The sequence below is a fragment of the Lycorma delicatula genome, chromosome 3, assembly GCF_047948215.1.
Source record: "Lycorma delicatula isolate Av1 chromosome 3, ASM4794821v1, whole genome shotgun sequence".
NCBI lineage: Eukaryota > Metazoa > Arthropoda > Insecta > Hemiptera > Fulgoridae > Lycorma > Lycorma delicatula.
Genome location: NC_134457.1, coordinates 82,262,544 through 82,282,350, shown reverse-complemented (window position 1 = coordinate 82,282,350; position 19,807 = coordinate 82,262,544). Strand labels below are relative to the sequence as shown.

Here is a 19,807-nt window from a genome sequence, read left to right as displayed (position 1 = left end):
AACAATTTGTTTTACATACTCCAAACGTGGCCTGCCTACACAATTTTTCCCTTCTACCTGTCCTTCCAATATTAAAGCGACTATTCCAGGATGCCTTAGTATGTGGCCTATAAGTCTGTTTCTTCTTTTAACTATATTTTTCCAAATGCTACTTTCTTCATCTATTTGCCGCAATACCTCTTCATTTGTCACTTTATCCACCCATCTGATTTTTAACATTCTCCTATAACACCACATTTCAAAAGCTTCTAATCTTTTCTTCTCAGATACTCCGATTGTCCAAGTTTCACTTCCATATAAAGCGACACTCCAAACATACACTTTCAAAAATCTTTTCCTGACATTTAAATTCATTTTTGATGTAAACAAATTATATTTCTTACTGAAGGCTCGTTTAGCTTGTGCTATTCGGCATTTTATATCGCTCCTGCTTCGTCCATCTTTAGTAATTTTACTTCCCAAATAACAAAATTCTTCTACCTCCATAATCTTTTCTCCTCCTATTTTCACATTCAGTGGTCCATCTTTGTTATTTCTACTACATTTCATTACTTTTGTTTTGTTCTTGTTTATTTTCATGCAATAGGTTTTGCGTAGGACTTCATCTATGCCGTTCATTGTTTCTTCTAAATCCTTTTTACTCTCGGCTAGAATTACTATATCATCAGCAAATCGTAGCATCTTTATCTTTTCACCTTGTACTGTTACTCCGAATCTAAATTGTTCTTTAACATCATTAACTGCTAGTTCCATGTAAAGATTAAAAAGTAACGGCGATAGGGAACATCCTTGTCGGACTCCCTTTCTTATTAGGGCTTCTTTCTTATGTTCTTCAATTGTTATTGTTGCTGTTTGGTTCCTGTACATGTTAGCAATTGTTCTTCTATCTCTGTATTTGAACCCTAATTTTTTTAAAATGCTGAACATTTTATTCCAGTCTACGTTATCGAAAGCCTTTTCTAGGTCTATAAACGCCAAGTATGTTGGTTTGTTTTTCTTTAATCTTCCTTCTACTATTAATCTGAGGCCTAAAATTGCTTCCCTTGTCCCTATACTTTTCCTGAAACCAAATTGGTCTTCTCCTAACACTTCTTCCACTCTCCTCTCAATTCTTCTGTATAAAATTCTAGTTAAGATTTTTGATGCATGACTAGTTAAACTAATTGTTCTGTATTCTTCACATTTATCTGCCCCTGCTTTCTTTGGTATCATAACTATAACACTTTTTTTGAAGTCTGATGGAAATTCCCCATTTTCATAAATATTACATACACACCAGTTTGTATAATCTATCAATCGCTTCCTCACCTGCACTGCGCAGTAATTCTACAGGTATTCCGTCTATTCCAGGAGCCTTTCTGCCATTTAAATCTTTTAATGCTCTCTTAAATTCAGATCTCAGTATTGTTTCTCCCATTTCATCCTCCTCAACTTCCTCTTCTTCCTCTATAACACCATTTTCTAATTCATTTCCTCCGTATAACTCTTCAATATATTCCACCCATCTATCGACTTTACCTTTCGTATTATATATTGGTGTACCATCTTTGTTTAACACATTATTACATTTTAATTTATGTACCCCAAAATTTTCCTTAACTTTCCTGTATGCTCCGTCTATTTTACCAATGTTCATTTCTCTTTCCACTTCTGAACACTTTTCTTTAATCCACTCTTCTTTCGCCAGTTTGCACTTCCTGTTTATAGCATTTCTTAATTGCCGATAGTTCCTTTTACTTTCTTCATCACTAGCATTCTTATATTTTCTACGTTCATCCATCAGCTGCAATATATCGTCTGAAACCCAAGGTTTTCTACCAGTTCTCTTTATTCCGCCTAAGTTTGCTTCTGCTGATTTAAGAATTTCCTTTTTAACATTCTCCCATTCTTCTTCTACATTTTCTACCTTATCTTTTTTACTCAGACCTCTTGCGATGTCCTCCTCAAAAATCTTCTTTACCTCCTCTTCCTCAAGCTTCTCTAAATTCCACCGATTCATCTGACACCTTTTCTTCAGGTTTTTAAACCCCAATCTACATTTCATTATCACCAAATTATGGTCGCTATCAATGTCTGCTCCAGGGTAAGTTTTGCAGTCAACGAGTTGATTTCTAAATCTTTGCTTAACCATGACATAATCTATCTGATACCTTGCAGTATCGCCTGGCTTTTTCCAAGTGTATATTCTTCTATTATGATTTTTAAATTGGGTGTTGGCAATTACTAAATTATACTTCGTGCAAAACTCTATAAGTCGGTCCCCTCTTTCATTCCTTTTGCCCAGCCCGTATTCACCCACTATATTTCCTTCCTTGCCTTTTCCAATGCTTGCATTCCAATCTCCAACTATTATTAAATTTTCATCTCCTTTTACGTGTTTAATTGCTTCATCAATCTCTTCGTATACACATTCTACCTCATCATCATCATGGGCGCTTGTAGGCATATAAACGTTAACAATCGTTGTCGGTTTAGGTTTTGAGTTTATCCTTATTACAATGATTCTATCGCTATGCGTTTTGAAATACTCCACTCTCCTCCCTATCTTCTTGTTCATCACGAAACCTACTCCTGCCTGCCCATTATTTGACGCTGAGTTAATTACTCTAAAATCACCTGACCAAAAGTCGCCTTCCTCTTCCCACCGAACCTCACTAATTCCTTACTATATCCACATTCACCCTATCCATTTCCCTTTTTAAATTTTCTAGCCTACCAACCTTTTTTAAGCTTCTAACATTCCACGCTCCGACTCGTAGAATGTTATTTTTTAATTTTCTGGTGACCCCTTCCTTAGTAGTCCCCACCCGGAGATCCGAACGGGGGACTATTTTACCTCCGGAATATTTTACCAAGGAAGGCGCCTCCATTATTGTTATGTGAAAATGCAGAGCCACATTTTCTTGGAAAAAAAAAGCAGCTGTAGTTTTCCATTGCTTTCAGCTGCGCAGTACTCAGAGGACTGAGTGATGTTGATACGGCCGTTTAAGTCGTCCTGACTCACGCCCCTAACAACTACTGAAAGAGCTGCTGCCCTCTTTCAGGAATCATTCCTTAGTCTGGCTCTCAACAGATACCTCTCCGATATGGTTGCACCTTCGGTCCAGCTACTCTGTATCCCTGAGCACTCAAGCCCCCTCACCAACGGCAAGGTCTCATGATTCATAGAGGAGGTTTTTGAAAATGTCCTGCTTAAAATATGTACTTTTTTCAGTTCATTTGGAATCTGCTTTGGGAATTATGTGTAGTTTCTCATGTATGTGGAAATATTTAAATTGATTCTGAACATTTTGAATCAAGGAAACATTCAGTGTTGCAGAATGAGACACTAAAGAGTACTAAATCTAAATTGAAAAGATTTACTTAATTTTAACTTAACTTAATTTTAGCACATTAATTTAATGCACTTAGAACTGAAAAATTAGTTTTTCCGATTATTTATAAATATTGCCTGCAGTTCCTAACAGTATGTGCAAAAATGTATTCTGCCCATCAATAAACAAATAATTTGTAACCTACCATTTCATTATTTAAACATTAACAAATGTTTATTTTCAGAATGGGTTAACTCCACTTCACTTATGTGCTCAAGAGGATAAAGTTAATGTCGCAGCTATTCTAGTAAAAAGTGGCGCTAAAGTAGATGCTACAACTAAAGTAAGGATTAATTGTTATTGTTATTTGTTAGATATGTAAATAAAATTAGTATGGTACTTGATGTAATTTTTTTTTTAACCTCTGGGTTCACAGTTAAGTATTGCTTCAGAGGATGAGATGAATGGTTTGTAGCGTGTGTGAAAATGTCATGCCTGACCGAGATTCGAACCCAGGATCTCCGGGAGGAAGGCTGAGATGCTACCACTTGCGCCATGGAGGCTGCAACATAATATATTTGAAGTCATTGAATCTTACTGATAATTTTATTCTAGTTAAATCAGATCAGATCAGATTAAAATTTAAAGAAAAATTAATGAATTTTAATTTTTAATTAGTATAAAATGCCTTAAAAATGTTCATATGTTTATTGTAACACAAAAGAGATACTTTTAAGTTTGTGTTATAGGGTAGGTCATGATTGCAATTTGTGTGTGTGATAAATATTACAATACTGATCCAAGCTGCTTGTGTTAATGTAAACAGTAGATTTTGTCATGGTATAATATGTCATAGTTCCTAATAGTTTTTAGTATTAAAAATTGTCTTGGTTAGGTAAATTTGATAATTACGTTTTAGTCAATAGTATTAATCTTTCCCTTTATTTTTATACTCTTGCCAAAGTTGTTAATAAACTGCATCTTTTTCGTTTAATGGACTCCAACATCTGGAACATTTAAGAGAGTAGCATTTTTAAAAAAAAAGAATGAAGTAAAGATTTGATCCCAGTGGTTGAAGGTGAGTTTAACTGGAATACGATTAAATAACACTGATTACTTTAAATTTATAACTGCATACTGTTGACATTTTTGACTGATGGTGTCATTAATCTCATAATCCCATTTTTTAAAAATATTTTAAAAAGATCCTTTACGTTTTTTTAACTTTATTTTTTATGTTGTTATATTATTACTTAATATGATATTTTTAAAAAAATACCTTGATAAACCAACTTTTTTCTACATTTCTTTACTATCAATCTGAACCAAGATACCTTTTACTAAAGAAACAGTTGTTTGATTCCACTCAACTTATATAAAGTTTAATGTTTTTATTGAAAAGTCAATGTGCAGATAGGGAAATGCCCTTGTACCACCAGAGAGCAACTAAATAATTTTTTTTTTTAAATTTAAGGTGCCATTTTGAAATTCACCAAAGACAAAGAAGAATGTTCTGTCTTAACAATTAGTTCTATTAACCTTATCATATTAACGTTTATCTTTGAAAAAATAATGTTCAAAAATGCTTTTGCTCAGGTTTTTTCTTTAAAGCTACCATTTTGGTTGACAAATCAGAAGACTGATTTTTTAACATCAGTGTTCTGTGGCTATGATCTGATCATTTGGATTTTAAATGGTTTTTAAGTAATTTATGAGGAAGAATTTTTATAAATATTCTTCATTTTGCTTATTATTTTTTTTCTATTTGTTAAAATATTATAAAATTTTAAACCCCATCAAATTAGGATTTATTGCTATTGGAGCTTTATAGATATCTAGAATTGTCAAATACAAAAAAAAAATTAAACTCTGCTTATTATTTTTATATGTTTTACACAACCTTACATTTTGTATTTTCCTTGTTATTCTTAAAATAAATAAAATATGACAAATATTATCTCAATTTTTCAAGATATTTATTATTTATTTTACTGCACTTAGTAATTATTTGTATGTACAAGAATTATTTACAATATTTATTATGTCATGTCAAGTATTTTGTTTATATGAATAATTTATTTTTTACAGTCTGGTTATACACCTCTTCATGTTGCATCACATTTTGGTCAGCTAAACATGGTTCGATTTTTGTTGAATCATGGTGCAAGTGTTGATGCCGCCAATAATCTTGGTTATACTCCTCTTCACCAAGCAGCTCAGCAGGGTCATACGCTTATTATTACACTATTACTAGAGCACAAAGCTGAGCCAAATGCAGTTACTAATGTAAGTAATGCTTAATAACTTGTAAATAGTAAATGATACTAAGTTATTATTTTTTAATTATGTTATGTTCCATGAATAAATTTCTGTAAGATCATTTGCTTCATCAAATAATAATTATAACATTTCACAATATCCTTTTCCTCTAGTATAATATCAAAACTAGGATCACATGATTTAATTTACTTGTAGTTAGATATACGTTACCATTAATGCATAAATAATTGTACTATATATTTAAAACCAATATGTTAATATTATATTATAAATCTAATTATGAAAGAATAAGGGTTAACGTAATTAAATTACGGATTGTTAGTGTATTTTGAAATAAAATATTAGCAATTAATTCATTTTGTCATGAGAAAATTTTATTTATTAACAAATTAATAGCATTAACATGATAATTATAATTAATTTCTTTAAATCAAGAAAGAGAAGATTCAAATTCATTCTTTAATTTGTCCTCCAATTCATCTTTATAATATAGATCTTTTTTCAATAATGTACGGAGAGTTATTAACATAATTAACTTTTCTTTAACTTAACCCTTTGAAATCGGAAACCTGTATATGGGCTACCTGTACTTACGCTGGAGGATGGAAACCCGTTAATGGGTCTCTGAATGTGACCAGCTATTTGTCTTCACGTAGTCATATAAATTATAAGAGATGGCAGGAGATGTTCTTTCAATCATTTTGAGACGGAAATTCCTGATGCAACGTGATTGAGAACCATTTTACTTTAGTTATCAGATGAGTTCAATGACCGGTGTGTATGTAACAAGACGTGTACATTTTTTTGTATTTTTCGCTCATTCTTAAGTAATTTGTTTACAAACTATTCCTTCCAAAACTTCATTTTTGGCTTGCTTCATTTGAATTCAAACAAAATTTATGAGACAAAAATTCATAAGGAAATGAATAAAAATATTTATATTATAATAAAACCATATTATACTATTCCTAGTCCTATTCCTAAAAAATTATCAGTCATCACCAGTAGTTTGCAAATTGTAGTGCACTCAGTGAGACTTGTGCCGTTTTCGCATAAGCGTTTTCTCATAAGATAATTAAACATTGTTCCTTAACTAGATTGGTGGCAGAATTCAGCAAAAACACAATGTATATGCTGTTTTTATGCATCAATGCATGTTTTAAGTCACTTTTAATAATTTTTGCTTGAACATTTTTTTTTTTGAAAATGTCTTCTGTCTACAGCCATAAAATTTCTCTGCCGGTGAAGGGTTAGTCTTATATTAAACTATCTATTCGTGTATAATCAGAAGGTACTCCTCATTTATAAGTTCTAAATTATCATGCTTTTAATTTTATATGGTGATCAACTTTTTTCCTTTAATCTTAAGACTAGTGTTAATATTATTTTTTAATTTTAACTTTGGAACCAATAATTAACTTTTTTTTTATCAAGAATTTTGCTTACACTCTGGTAATTTCAGCCTAAAGCCTCAATGGCATTTAATTCTACTCAAAGTGTAACCAATCTATTTTCACAAAATCTGATCCTCCTAATCTGCTTCAGTCCTTTCTTCCTTTATTTATTACTCCATTTAAGATTCAGTAATCTGCTAAAATATAGCAAGCAGTTTTATAGAAACTTGGAGCTTTCTGATATTTGCTTTGGTCACCTTTGACGACTTAAACTATGTAGGAGAAGATTTTGACATAAGAATAAAAATTTTCAAGTTAGTTTCCATTGTAATATTATGCACTTTCAGACATTACTCTATTGAATAAATGTACCATCGGCATTTCTTATTTTAAAATATACACAGAAACAAAATTTAAGGTAATTAAAAATGAAAGAAAATTATTTTAGCTTATCAAACTGCTGTTCAGACTGAAGTCAATTCATTGTCACTTTCATCTTTCTTCTTGTCTCTATCACTCTGTCTATTACAGATATAAATACTTTTATTGTAGTGGTTCATGAATATTGAAGATTTTTTATGTTTTTACATTTTTTATTGATTTATTTACTTGAAATTTTTTTCTATATCTTTTAATTTCCTCCATCTATTTATTGATTATTGAAAATATTTTGTGCTTCTAATTTTAGAGTTTGTAAATGGTTTTGACCATTTTCTCTTCTTAATTAGAGTTTTTAGAACCAAATCAAACTGTAATAATTTAAAAAGTTCTTTAATTTGTAGTTTTTCGTGTTTGTAATCAATTATGGTATTATATCAGTCAAAATTATCTGTTCTTATTGGATAATTATTGGATTGTATATTATTTGAGTTTTTTTATTTGTATTTGTAGCAAGGGCAGACAGCATTGAGTATAGCCAATAAACTTGGCTATATAACTGTTGTTGAGACGCTGAAAATAGTTACAGAAACAACTATAACGACTACTACGACAACTACAATCGAAGAAAAATATCGTGTTGTGGCTCCAGAAACAATGCAGGAAACTTTCATGTCCGATTCAGAAGATGATGGTGGTAAGAATTCTTGTCTATTTTTAATTGTAACTTTTAAATAATTTTATTAATTATTCTATCCAAATTGCCTGTTACTTCGAGGTTCTATTATACTGCATTGGCTTGGTTGTTTTATATTTGTGTATTTTTGAAGTGATTTATCATCTTTGATTATTTAATGAAAATAATCTATTGTAAAAATGTTACTTGTTTTATTTTATGATGAACAGTAATATCTTAAAAATAATATTAAAAATACTTGTGTAGGTAAAAATGTTTATTGTTACACAAAATTTGTTTGAGGTATCTAAAGACGGACCATTGTTTTTTTTTGTAACACACACATATATATAAAACTCACTATAAACTGTATGGTAGTGTGTACTGTCATTCAGCAGATATGATTGTGCATATGAAATGTAGTCATGTAGTAATTCTGCTGTTTGTGCCAGTCATGGCAGAGCACATACATATATATATATTTATTTTAAATTAATAATTTAATTTTCATTTATCCACTTACATATTAATATGATGTATAGAAATTTATACTGACAAAGAACAAAAAAGGTTTTTAAGTTTTGCTTAATAAGATGATAAGTAAATGAATCTATAAATATTAGGAATCCATTAAAACATGTTCTAATGTATTTTGTTGTAAAAATTTATCATATTTTTACCATTATATTTATTTGCTAAATCTACGTAAAATTTATCTTTAGGTGTAATAACAAAGAATTTTATATACTGAAAAGTTACATTTTGTTTGCATTTGGTTTTATAATTTTTTAGGACATGTCATAAGAGGTTGTCAATTTATTGAATTAATATTATGTATAGAATCATTGCTTTTTTGGGTGATACCAACAGGTTAATTTGGTAAATTTCTAGTGCATTGTCTAAGGGGTTTTACTATATTGTGACATTAACATTATACATCCATATAATATTATACTTATTCTATGAAAGTAGTTAGTCAACTTTGTAGTTGAAAAACAAACAATAATGTTAACATTAACTATTCAAATAAAATTAAATCTTTTATTATAAGTATCAAGCAATTAGTAGTCAGTAATGTTAGTCGAACTGTACACATTAATAACAATAGTCAGTGTATTTGTTAATACATTAAAAAAAAACTAATACTAGTTATATATTTGTTAGCATGTAAATAATATTATTACTACTTTTTTTTTTCATTTTTTACAAGTTAATTAATTAAGATTTTACATTGTATTCTTAAGAATTAATGTCTCATATTATCAAAATATATTTCTTGGTTATTATGTGTATTAATTGTTAAACCGTAATTATATAATTTAATCAGTAATAAAATTAAAACCATCAAATACAGTATATCAAAAAGTAAGAGAGACTTACCAACAGCAATGCTTTTGAAATCGGTTCTTCATCGTCAGCAGTTAAAATTATTAATCACCCATAAAAAATATTTGCATATAGTGCTTTGTCCATTTACTATTGAATCTTCTATCCCATACCATGGCATGAGCCATCAATAGATTCTTCATCAAAGTATTGATTTCAAAAGCACTGCAGTTGGTAAGTGTCTCTTTTTAGTGTACTGTGTTTGGTGGTTTTGATTTTAATATTTCATTATTAATTAAATTATAATCAATACAGTGAAAAACATTTTTGATAAAATATATACATAATTAACATTTTGGACCTTAACATTTATGCAATTTATCTCTAAAAGTATTACAATATATAAATGTATTATGAAATAAAATGAAGAAATCTGATAACATTCCTATTTTTTTTTTTTTGGAAAGTTGTAAAGTACATTTTTGTACTCTATTGTTTACAGATACTGTAAAAATAGTTGATGTAGATATCTGTCTGATTAATTAATCATATTAATCAGCAACTACAAGTTGACAACCAAGTATGATCACCTTACTTTTTTTTATTATGAGATGAATTTTGAAATGTGTGTGTAAAAAATACCTATTCTGCTTGGAACCGTTAAACTCTTGGAAACCTTGGATCAACCATTTGAATGCTACCATTCTTTTCAACCTCCCTGGTGCAATAATTTGTTTAATCAAATTTTAATCTTATTGTTATTCATGTAAATTGAGAGATGACATAAATAAACTTTCAGTTATTTTGGATTGATAGATTTTTTTCTTTAGGCTGTTAGTTACTACCCTCTCTTAGTGAGATAAAACATAAAAATACCTCTTATGTGATGCCCAGCTGGAAAATAGTTATTCAAGTTGTTCACATCTTGTGTTGAAGTTTGATTTCAGTTGACAAATTCTTGTGTTTTATTTTATAGAGTGATTGTGCATAAAAAATTCTACTACAAAAAATTGTTCTATGAAACATGAATGAAGTCTAAATAAGCAAACATAATCTCCAATTTGTAAAGAATCTCTCTTTACTAGTACTGCTGTTACTCACATTGGTAAATAAAATACTAAGTTCCTTGAGGTGGTAATACAGTTCATGTACTGGTATTTAGCTAGTGAATAGGATTGGTAGATTCAGATTTCTATAACTTTTCATTATACTCCATATGAATTTCATTGCTTTTGTATTGTTGCTGTACCTTCCCAATATAAACAATAAAGTAGAGGATCTTAACAATATGCCAAGTGAAATATGCTATTCAATCTCTTTATGCAAAAAATGGATACTATGAAATTCATTAACAGATTAGGAAAGATTATGATGATGATAATTAATCAAAACTGCAATGGTAGTGTTAAAAATTAATGATAGGAAGAAGAATTTGTATTTGTAATGAAGAACAAATTGGGCATCTGGCTGTCATAATGGATGATTTGCTGCATCATGTTGATCAGTTTATTAGGCATGATTGGCATCACACAGTTATGTGAAATATTTCCACACATCTCTTTTACTGTAATTTGTACAGTTTTCACTGTTTCAAAAATTTGTGCTAGATAGATTCCATGGATACAATCTGATTAACACAAATTGAAGTGTGTGGGTGTTGTGCTATTTAAAAAAAATAAGAAAATTAATTTTTCATGCACGTCCTGAAACTTGGGTTTTCTGTTTTATATCAGAAAGTAAACATCATTAAGTAGAATGTTACTTTCATTTGCTATCCGTGCACTGGCCAAACTAAATTACTTGGATTTTCAATTGAAAAATGTTTAACTGTTCATCCTTTTGGTATTCATCCCTAGTAGTTTCCATCTTTTCATGAAATTGAAGAATTGAAAGGATAAACTTCAATATTTAATAAAGAGCTGAGGAAGCAGTTGTTATACTTGTGAATATATTGCTGATGGATGCGAATAGCAATGATGTAGAAAACCTGTTACATGTTATGATAAATGCCTAAATGTTCAAGAGTACAACATGGAAATGACCTAAGTTATTAACTGCACATGTACAGTAAAATCTCCTTATCTGCAGGGGTTACAGACTCTAAAAATTCCACAAATACAGAAAATCGTGAATATAGTATGGAACTAATCTCATTTAAGGAAGAAAAATCATGCGTACTTCCTTAGGGCAATGTTATTAATGAAATACAGATGGCAACATTAATTATAAGCACTGATTTAGTACAGTACATAGATACACTACATAAAAAATATTTAACAGAATACAATATATCTCCTAATTTACTCATAAGCACTTACCGAACTTTTTGATTTAAAAACTCACTGCAGTATATACTGTATTAGAAAACGGTACTACATGTTCAAATCATACTCGTTAATCGTCTTAAAAAGTCAAGAAAACAGCACTACATTACTATGTACGCTAAAACTAAAATTACTGTAAAGGAAATTTACAAACTAACCTACAGTATTTTGGATTGCATTTACCAAAATTTGTGGTTTTTCCTTGTCTTGCTCTTGTTTTTAAATCCGTGTGAAGTTCTGTGTATTCTTGCATTGATCTTTAATTTTGCTCTTAAAAATTAAGCTTCTACTCAAAGATGGATCAGTGTCTACAAAAAACTGATAAGATTATGGGATAGTTAAATGCCTTCAGTAAGCGTTTTGACATTTAACTGTTTTCCAGAGATCTTCTATCTTTTCACATTCTCTACCTACTTGATTAAGTCTTTTAATATTTTTATTTTTTAATGCCACTACATAATGTAATGTATATGAATACAAAAAATTTTAGATGCGAATAAAGAAAAGACATTGCAAAATATTGCACTGCGAATACGGGAAGTGCGAATAAGGAGATTTCACTATACTAATTTCCTTATGATCCTTGTATAATGACTGTTCTATTATCTGATACTTTTTTTACTATTTATATTAGAAAAATATTGCAATCATTTGTGTAAAAAAAAATAATTTTTTAAGGTATTAATTTTTGTTTATAAAAAATTCTTTTTTATTGCTGATGTAATGCTTGAAATGAAGGTTTTATTTTTTTGATGGGAAGCTAATCAGTTTTTCATTATGTGGTATATTAATGATTAAGACCATATTAATGCTTTAATTATTTATTGTATTTAATATATTTTTATGTTAAATATTTTTTTATATATGTGCAGGGTCTTTAAAAGGTGTATCTTATTTTTGCTTATTAGCTACATCTGGTAATAAATATGCAATACAGTCAACTCTTACTTAAGTGATTAACAGCAGTTAACTATTTCTGACAAATTAGTGATTTAATTTAAAAACAATCATTTTCAATCTATATTGTGGATGGTCAGACTGTGGTCAAATAAATATTTAGTTAGCGTGTGCATATTACATGTTTTGTGTTTTTATTTGATATTGCATTGTTGATAGTGGTTATCTGCCCCATTAATATATGACAAAATGTCATGTTTTGTGCATATTAAACATGCATAGGAGTTAAGAAATAAGTTACTACATTTAATAAGGTTGTGATTTTAAAATATTCGTTTATGTTGAAGAATAAATGTGTCAGATTTAATGTAGACCACGTTTTTTGTAGCTAAATAGTTAATAGAGTTGACTGTATTCTAAAAGTGGTTTAATGATTAATTATCATTCTCAAAGTACTGCATAATGTAGTTTTATTAACACTTAATGACATAATTCTTGTTATAGTTATTGCTATATATATTTTTTTGTGCATTTATTAATATGTAAGATTTTAAAGGTTTACCCCTCTTGTAATAGCTGTCTTTTTATTCTGGTTTATGAATTATCAAGTAAAATGTTTATTTTTGATTTTATTGAAGTATTTAATGTAATACTAACTATTGTGCTAACGTTAAATAAATTTTTAATATGTCAAGATTTATTATTTTTTTAATTTAGCCAGGGAATAAAGATTTGATGTAAAAGAACAGTTTTTTATCAGTGCATTTCTATATCAGATTGGAATTTAACATAAGATGAATAAAGTAAATATGTGAAAATGTTTATTTTATATTTAAATAATATATTATTTTATGTAACTTGAACGTTATTTAAGAGGGGTAATGAAATTTAACTGATTCATCTGCATGATTAATTGGGCAGGTGGGGATGAAATTATGGCAATGGCGATGAATGTGTATGGGAAACCAACCCATGCGCAACATGTCTACCTCCCATACTACCAGGGACAGATGCTCTACACTCGTAAGTGCTCTTGTTAATGCGACATACATCACTTGCATTGTAGAGCAACAAAGCCTGTAGCACTTAACATTATTAAATTAATTGTCTTTCAGGAAATCATACTATTCTTTTTTTTTAAATCAAACTTAATTTGCCCAATTTTAAGTTCTTAATTCATTTGTCATTAGTCAATTTGAAAATTTTTGATGTTAATATTTTCATAAATATTTTAATTAAAACATTTTATAAATTCTTTGTTCAGTTGAAGAAAATTTTTTTCAACCAAGTTTTTCCTGTTAATAACTGCTATAATGATTGATGACTATTACCTAGTAACTGTTAGCTTTCATCTTTTTCTATGTATATGAATGTACTCGTGTATTTGTAGAACTCTTTTATATGATGGATAAATGATACAGAATACTTGAACATAGTCAGTTGAACAATTCTTGAGTTCTATTTAAGATAGTTTGCTTTTTGGATAAATTAATTAATTTTTGCATTTAAATGTGTGAGTTAGATGTAATCTTATGAAACTTTTAGTGACTTATTTGTACTCATTAAAATTTTTCTGTGAAAGAATCTTTGAGAACTTTCATCTCTTCATCATATTTATTATTTTTCATCTCTTCCTGAGAATTCTTTGTGCTATTATAATTTTAATTTAACCCTCTTTTTTGAGAGTTTCATGCTAAATTTTTGTTTCATTTCAATTGCTTAATTATTTAAAAACATTATTTCTAATATTGGTAAATCTTTAAGCTTATGCTTTTTCAAATTTGTTTTGTTTTTAACATATATAAAGAGCTATACCAAATAGTTATTGAATAAGCTAGAAAACAGATTAGATTTTTTTAAGATAGTTTTTAGAATTTAAATAAAATTCTAGTGAACAGTTTTTGAGTGTAATATTGTTACCAACTTATTTTAGTTTTAAGTTGCGTCAACTCCTAATGCCATAAATGACTAAATTGAGACAAACTTTTTAAGTTTTCCCAAACTGGGAATCATCAAAGCCAAGACCTTCAATGTAGCAGACACGCGAGCTGCACTAAAGGTTTATTTACTATCACTTACAGCTTGAAGATGGTTACTAGAGTAATTTTTAACTGTTATCAACCGCTATAGTGTCACAATAAATGAATAGATTAGAGTTTCTTTGTTTTAATTTCCAATATTAATTTTCTAGTTTAATCAAGGAAAAAACATTTCTTATTTTTTCTATAATGGTGTAGAAAGAAAAAATGAATGATAAAAATGTTTTTTCTTAAAAACACAATTTTGTAAATTAAAAAAGTAACTTTCCACTAAAAAAAATGTGTTTAATTTTAATTTTACAATTGTTTAATTTTGTAATTGTTTATTTCTTAATGATATACATTGTTTTGCTTAGAATTAAGTTTTTTTCACATGATTCTGTGTTCATTGTAAAGTATGATTTTCTGTATGACAATTAGATGTAATATATTCACATTAATAATGATAATAATTAATATCTATTAGTAGTTAACTTGAGTCAGGTGGCTGGCAAATGTTAAAAATGGCTTTGACTTGCATTTTGTATTAAATGCTTTCTAATAATTTTGTAAATTATATATTTATGTATTGTTTTTAGGTTAACAAGGTGGCATGTTTTATGTATATTTTTTGTATGTATTGAATAATTAGATACTAGAAAGTGTTCCAATTGAATATAATTTAATGTCTATTAACTTTATTTGATTGATTATTAACCATTTGTTATTCTGTTTAATCATGTGCTTTATATACATTTTTTACATCTTTCCAAACATTTTGGTGTAGTTTTATTACTTAAACTGATTTGGTAGAAATTAGACATTTTTTCAAAAGTCTTTCATAAAGCAATTTAGTAGCTTTTAAAAGGGTTGAGTAGTTTGTAAAAGGGTTCTCCTTTATTCACTGAAGTTAAGTATAAATAATAAATAGGTGTTTACATTATATGTTATGTATTTTCTCTTGGGTTGGTTAATGTTAGAAATGACTCAGTCAAAAGTTTTTTTTTGACAAAATCCTGCTGCTTAAGTCCAGAAAAATTTTTAGAGATAAGGATAACAGCAAAAAAAAAAAACTTTTGCCTTACAATTCTATAAATGTGAAATGGCCTTGTAATAATGTTAGAAAATCATTCTACACTTTTTTTATACATTTACTATTCTTCATCATAAAATATTAAATAAGTAATGATTGTTATCATGTTTATTTTATCAATTTTTTTTATATTGATTACAATTATCTACTTTTCTTAGCTTCGTCATAATTAAATCATATGTTGACACATTTCAGTGAGTTTTGAAAATGAGTACACCTGAAATGTGTTAACATATGATTTCATTATGATGAAACTAAGAAAGATAGATAGATAATTGTATTCAATACAAAAATTTTGATGATCTTAGAAAAAAAATTGATAATTTTTATTGCATCATTTTGTACATTTATGTAGCGAATTAAAAAACGATATATCTATATAATGTAAATTTAAAAAATTCATATAATCCATTAACATTTAGATTACAGAGTTAATAAAATTTAATGTTACATGAGATGTAGACCACCAAAACACAGTAATTATATAAATTAAACCTACCATATTAATTTCCAGTAACTTTTTTTCACAGTATTCTGCATCTTCAGTTGATATTAAAGTCTGTATTTAGTACATTAAAACATATTCTTTTAATGATTTATAATTTTTTCAAAATTATGTTTTCTACTGTGAAATTTTGAAATTTCATATTATGATATGATATTATGAATGTATATGTAACTTTGCTGTCCAGTATGCACAGCTGACATGCAAAAATTTCATATAAAATGACAAATCATTAAAATAATAAGTTTTAATGTAAAGGTTCTTCATACAAGAATGGTAGGGTTTCTGCTATTCAGATTAAGGCAGTAGAGAAATTTTGGGAAGTTATGTTGGTAGCCCTGACAACCTTTTTACCTGAAAGTTTATGTAACAGCAGTTCAAACTACCACACCAGCAATTACATTATTGCTGAGGTATGTTTAATTCATAACTATGTTCACTGTTCAAGAAAAAGCAAAGTGTGTTTTATAACTGGCTGAATTAAAGCCCATAATTTTAGTTCAGTTTACATTTCAATGTGATAATGGAAAAGCGTTACCACATGAAAATAATATATGATGGTTCAAACAGTTTGAAGAAACTGGATCTGTTTTCAAGGAAAAATCAACTGGAAACAAAAAAACAATAATTCACAAAGTTTTACTTAAGAGATTGAAATTGCACGCATATAAAATCCAGCTACTGCAGGAATTGAGACCTTATGATGGAGAAAAACATTTCAATTTCACTGTTGAAATTTTCCACAAAATTAATGAAAACAATTCATTGTTAGATGATATAATTTTTACAATGAAGCTGTATTCCATATTAATAGGTGTGTTAATAGACACATTTCATGAATATGGGGATCTGAACACCCACATGTAATTTTTAAGAAACAACATGACACACCTAAAGTAATGTTTGGTGTGGTTGATACAAATTGTGCAATCAGACCTTTTTTCTTTCCTGAAAAGAATGTTAATGGAAATGTTTATCTCGATATTTTAAACAATTACTGCTTTCCTCAACTGGATGAACTCAAAAACATAGAATGAATTTATTTCTAACAAGATGGCACACCCCCATTCTTAAATGCATTCGTCAGTGAGGCTTTGAACAAAGAATTTGAGTATCGATGGATAGGGTGGCAAGGACTTTGGCCTCCAAAGATTCCACTTTGCAATTTTCTCTTTTGAGGGTATATAAAAAAACATTGGTTTTTTCCCAAAAAATATGCGACCTACATCATTTAAAAGAAAGGATTAATGAAGGATCATAACAGAAGGCATGTTAATTCGGGTATGGGGAGAAACTGAATATCCAGTGGACATTTACCGAGTGACTAATAGTGCACATATTGAAATTTATTAGTTATGTAAAAAAACTGTTTGAGTTGACAAATTTGATAAATAAATATCAACTGTATTTATTTTTGTTTTCCTTTAAACCATGTTCAAAACCCCACCATTCTTTTATGAAGATCCTGTAATAAATATATGATTTGCTATCAACTGAAGATGCGGGATATTGTGAAAACCAGTTATAGGAAATTAATTTGGTGAGTTTAACTTATCAAATTACTGTGTTTTGTTGGTTTATATTTCATATTATATTAAATATATTTATTTTTATACAAGCAATGTACATTTAAATATTTTCTCAGCTACCTTAACAGTGAAAATTTAAGATGGTTCCTGAAAAAGAATGTCAACATTGGGAGTACTAAATTAACATTCTGTTTATTAGATTTAGGAAGGTTTTTTTACAAAAATTAATTTTAATTAAGTAATTATATCTTCCATATGATATAATATTTAGTGTATTTTCCATTATGGATTATATTTTTAATGGATTATCATTTTAATGTATTTGGATATTTAGTGGAACAATCGTGTAACTGTGGAATTTCACAGTAATTGATATCTCTAGTGGAAGATGTCAAATATATTTGTCATCTTTGTTAGATATCACTTTCCATGAAGATTGACCCTTTTCTATGCTGTCTGTTTCTTTACACTATTGAAAACCAATTAGTAAATTGAAGAAGCTACTTTACTGTATGCTAGTCTAATTTTAGTCTGAATATAAACAGCAGACTGGACTAATGCTACTCCATTAGAAATTCATGCTTTTTTTTTGAATAGATGTAGTGTTGTTATCAAACTAGGAAAATGATAGCTAAATGTTTAATATTACAACATGAGGTTGATGATTTACCTTCTATGATCAAAAAATTATCTTGGTAGGTCATTTCAACAGTAAGTTATAGATGTGTTCAGTAATGTAATTGTTTTTTTTTGAAACCTAGTATTTTATTCTTTCTTTGGAATAAGGTAAAATGTGTCCGTCCGTATTGCTTCTGTAGCTGCAAAACACAAATAGATTATGGTATACTACATTCAACCATTATTAATACTAATATCCTTGTTAAGTACCTCTATCAAGTAAAATGGTGCCAGCACCATCTACTTGAAAATTATCCAATATTGCAGGTCAACAGAATGGGCCCTAATGATTTACTAAAGCTTTCCACCACATGCAGATATGAGGCATAACTCTGTTTTATGTATACATGAAAATAATATAAAGCTTAATGTCATTCTGATATTTAAAATATTAAGGAACCTTAATATTCAGGAAAATATCAGATAACAAATAATATGTATTTCTATGTTCCAGAGAGTCTTTGCTATAGTAGTAGTCTGTCATTTTCTCTGCATTCCTTTTCTTATTTTTATCAAGGTACAGGATCCACTTAATATTGTGTGTTTCATATGAACAGCTTTATTACCATATGATCATTGTTTTTGTAGATTTTTCCCCTTTTTAAATAGAAATTAAACAGAAAGTATTTAAATTAAAGCAAAAAATAATAAACCCAACTTAAAAACACTTTAAATATTTAAAAATAATACTTTTTTAATTATTATTATTATTAATGTTGCTACTTTTTGAAGTGTGTGGCTAATTAAGTGTTAATAAATTGCTGAAAGTTGCTTATTTTTAATTTGACGCTGATTTCAAAAAATGAAAATTTAAAGAAGAAATGAAGCTTTTTGTGTTTTATAAATAATTTTTATTATATTAAGATCTGTCTTTATTGGTTAACTATAATTTTGTTGATAATAATTTATTTTGGTTAAGAATTTAATTTTGATAAATTTTAAGATATTTTAGCATTACTTTATTAAATTAATGTTAATTTATGAAACAGTTTAGACAGTAGTAGTAATTTGTAGTGTAATGAAGTTTGGATGTAAATGTTTCATTAAATTCATGATTAATTAAATCATTTTTATTTCTATACATTTATAAATATATTAATTTAATTGTTAATTTAATGTAAATAACATTCATCATTCATGTAACATATTTTTTAACATTATCACGCTTGCTTCTTTGATTTACATTTTTATTTAAATTTTAAATTCTGCTATTTTTTATTAGATTTGAAGTTCACAGTGCATGTTACATGTTTGTACTAATAATTTAAAAGAATTGGTAAATCTTGTTTGATAGCAGTTTAGTTCATCACATACAGTTTTTTAGTTTGCATTAGCTTTCATTGCATTATGTCATGTAAATACATAATTAAAATGTTTGTGTTGTTTTTTAAAAAA

General features: G+C 28.3%; 1 protein-coding gene across 6 annotated transcripts in view; it reads left to right on the top strand.

Annotated features, from left to right (window-relative positions):
• The window catches only part of LOC142321739 (uncharacterized), a 448,717-nt gene that overhangs the window by 335,672 nt on the left and 93,238 nt on the right, over positions 1 to 19,807 (top strand). For 4 of the 6 annotated variants that reach the window (XM_075360074.1, XM_075360072.1, XM_075360073.1 and 1 more), the window contains exons 13-16: positions 3,559 to 3,657; positions 5,403 to 5,600; positions 7,880 to 8,063; positions 13,511 to 13,612. In XM_075360074.1, coding sequence (XP_075216189.1) covers positions 3,559 to 3,657; positions 5,403 to 5,600; positions 7,880 to 8,063; positions 13,511 to 13,612 — 583 coding nt within the window. The remainder of the gene's footprint in view (positions 1 to 3,558; positions 3,658 to 5,402; positions 5,601 to 7,879; positions 8,064 to 13,510; positions 13,613 to 19,807) is intronic. The other 2 variants (XM_075360075.1, XM_075360077.1) reach the window with 1 other exon arrangement.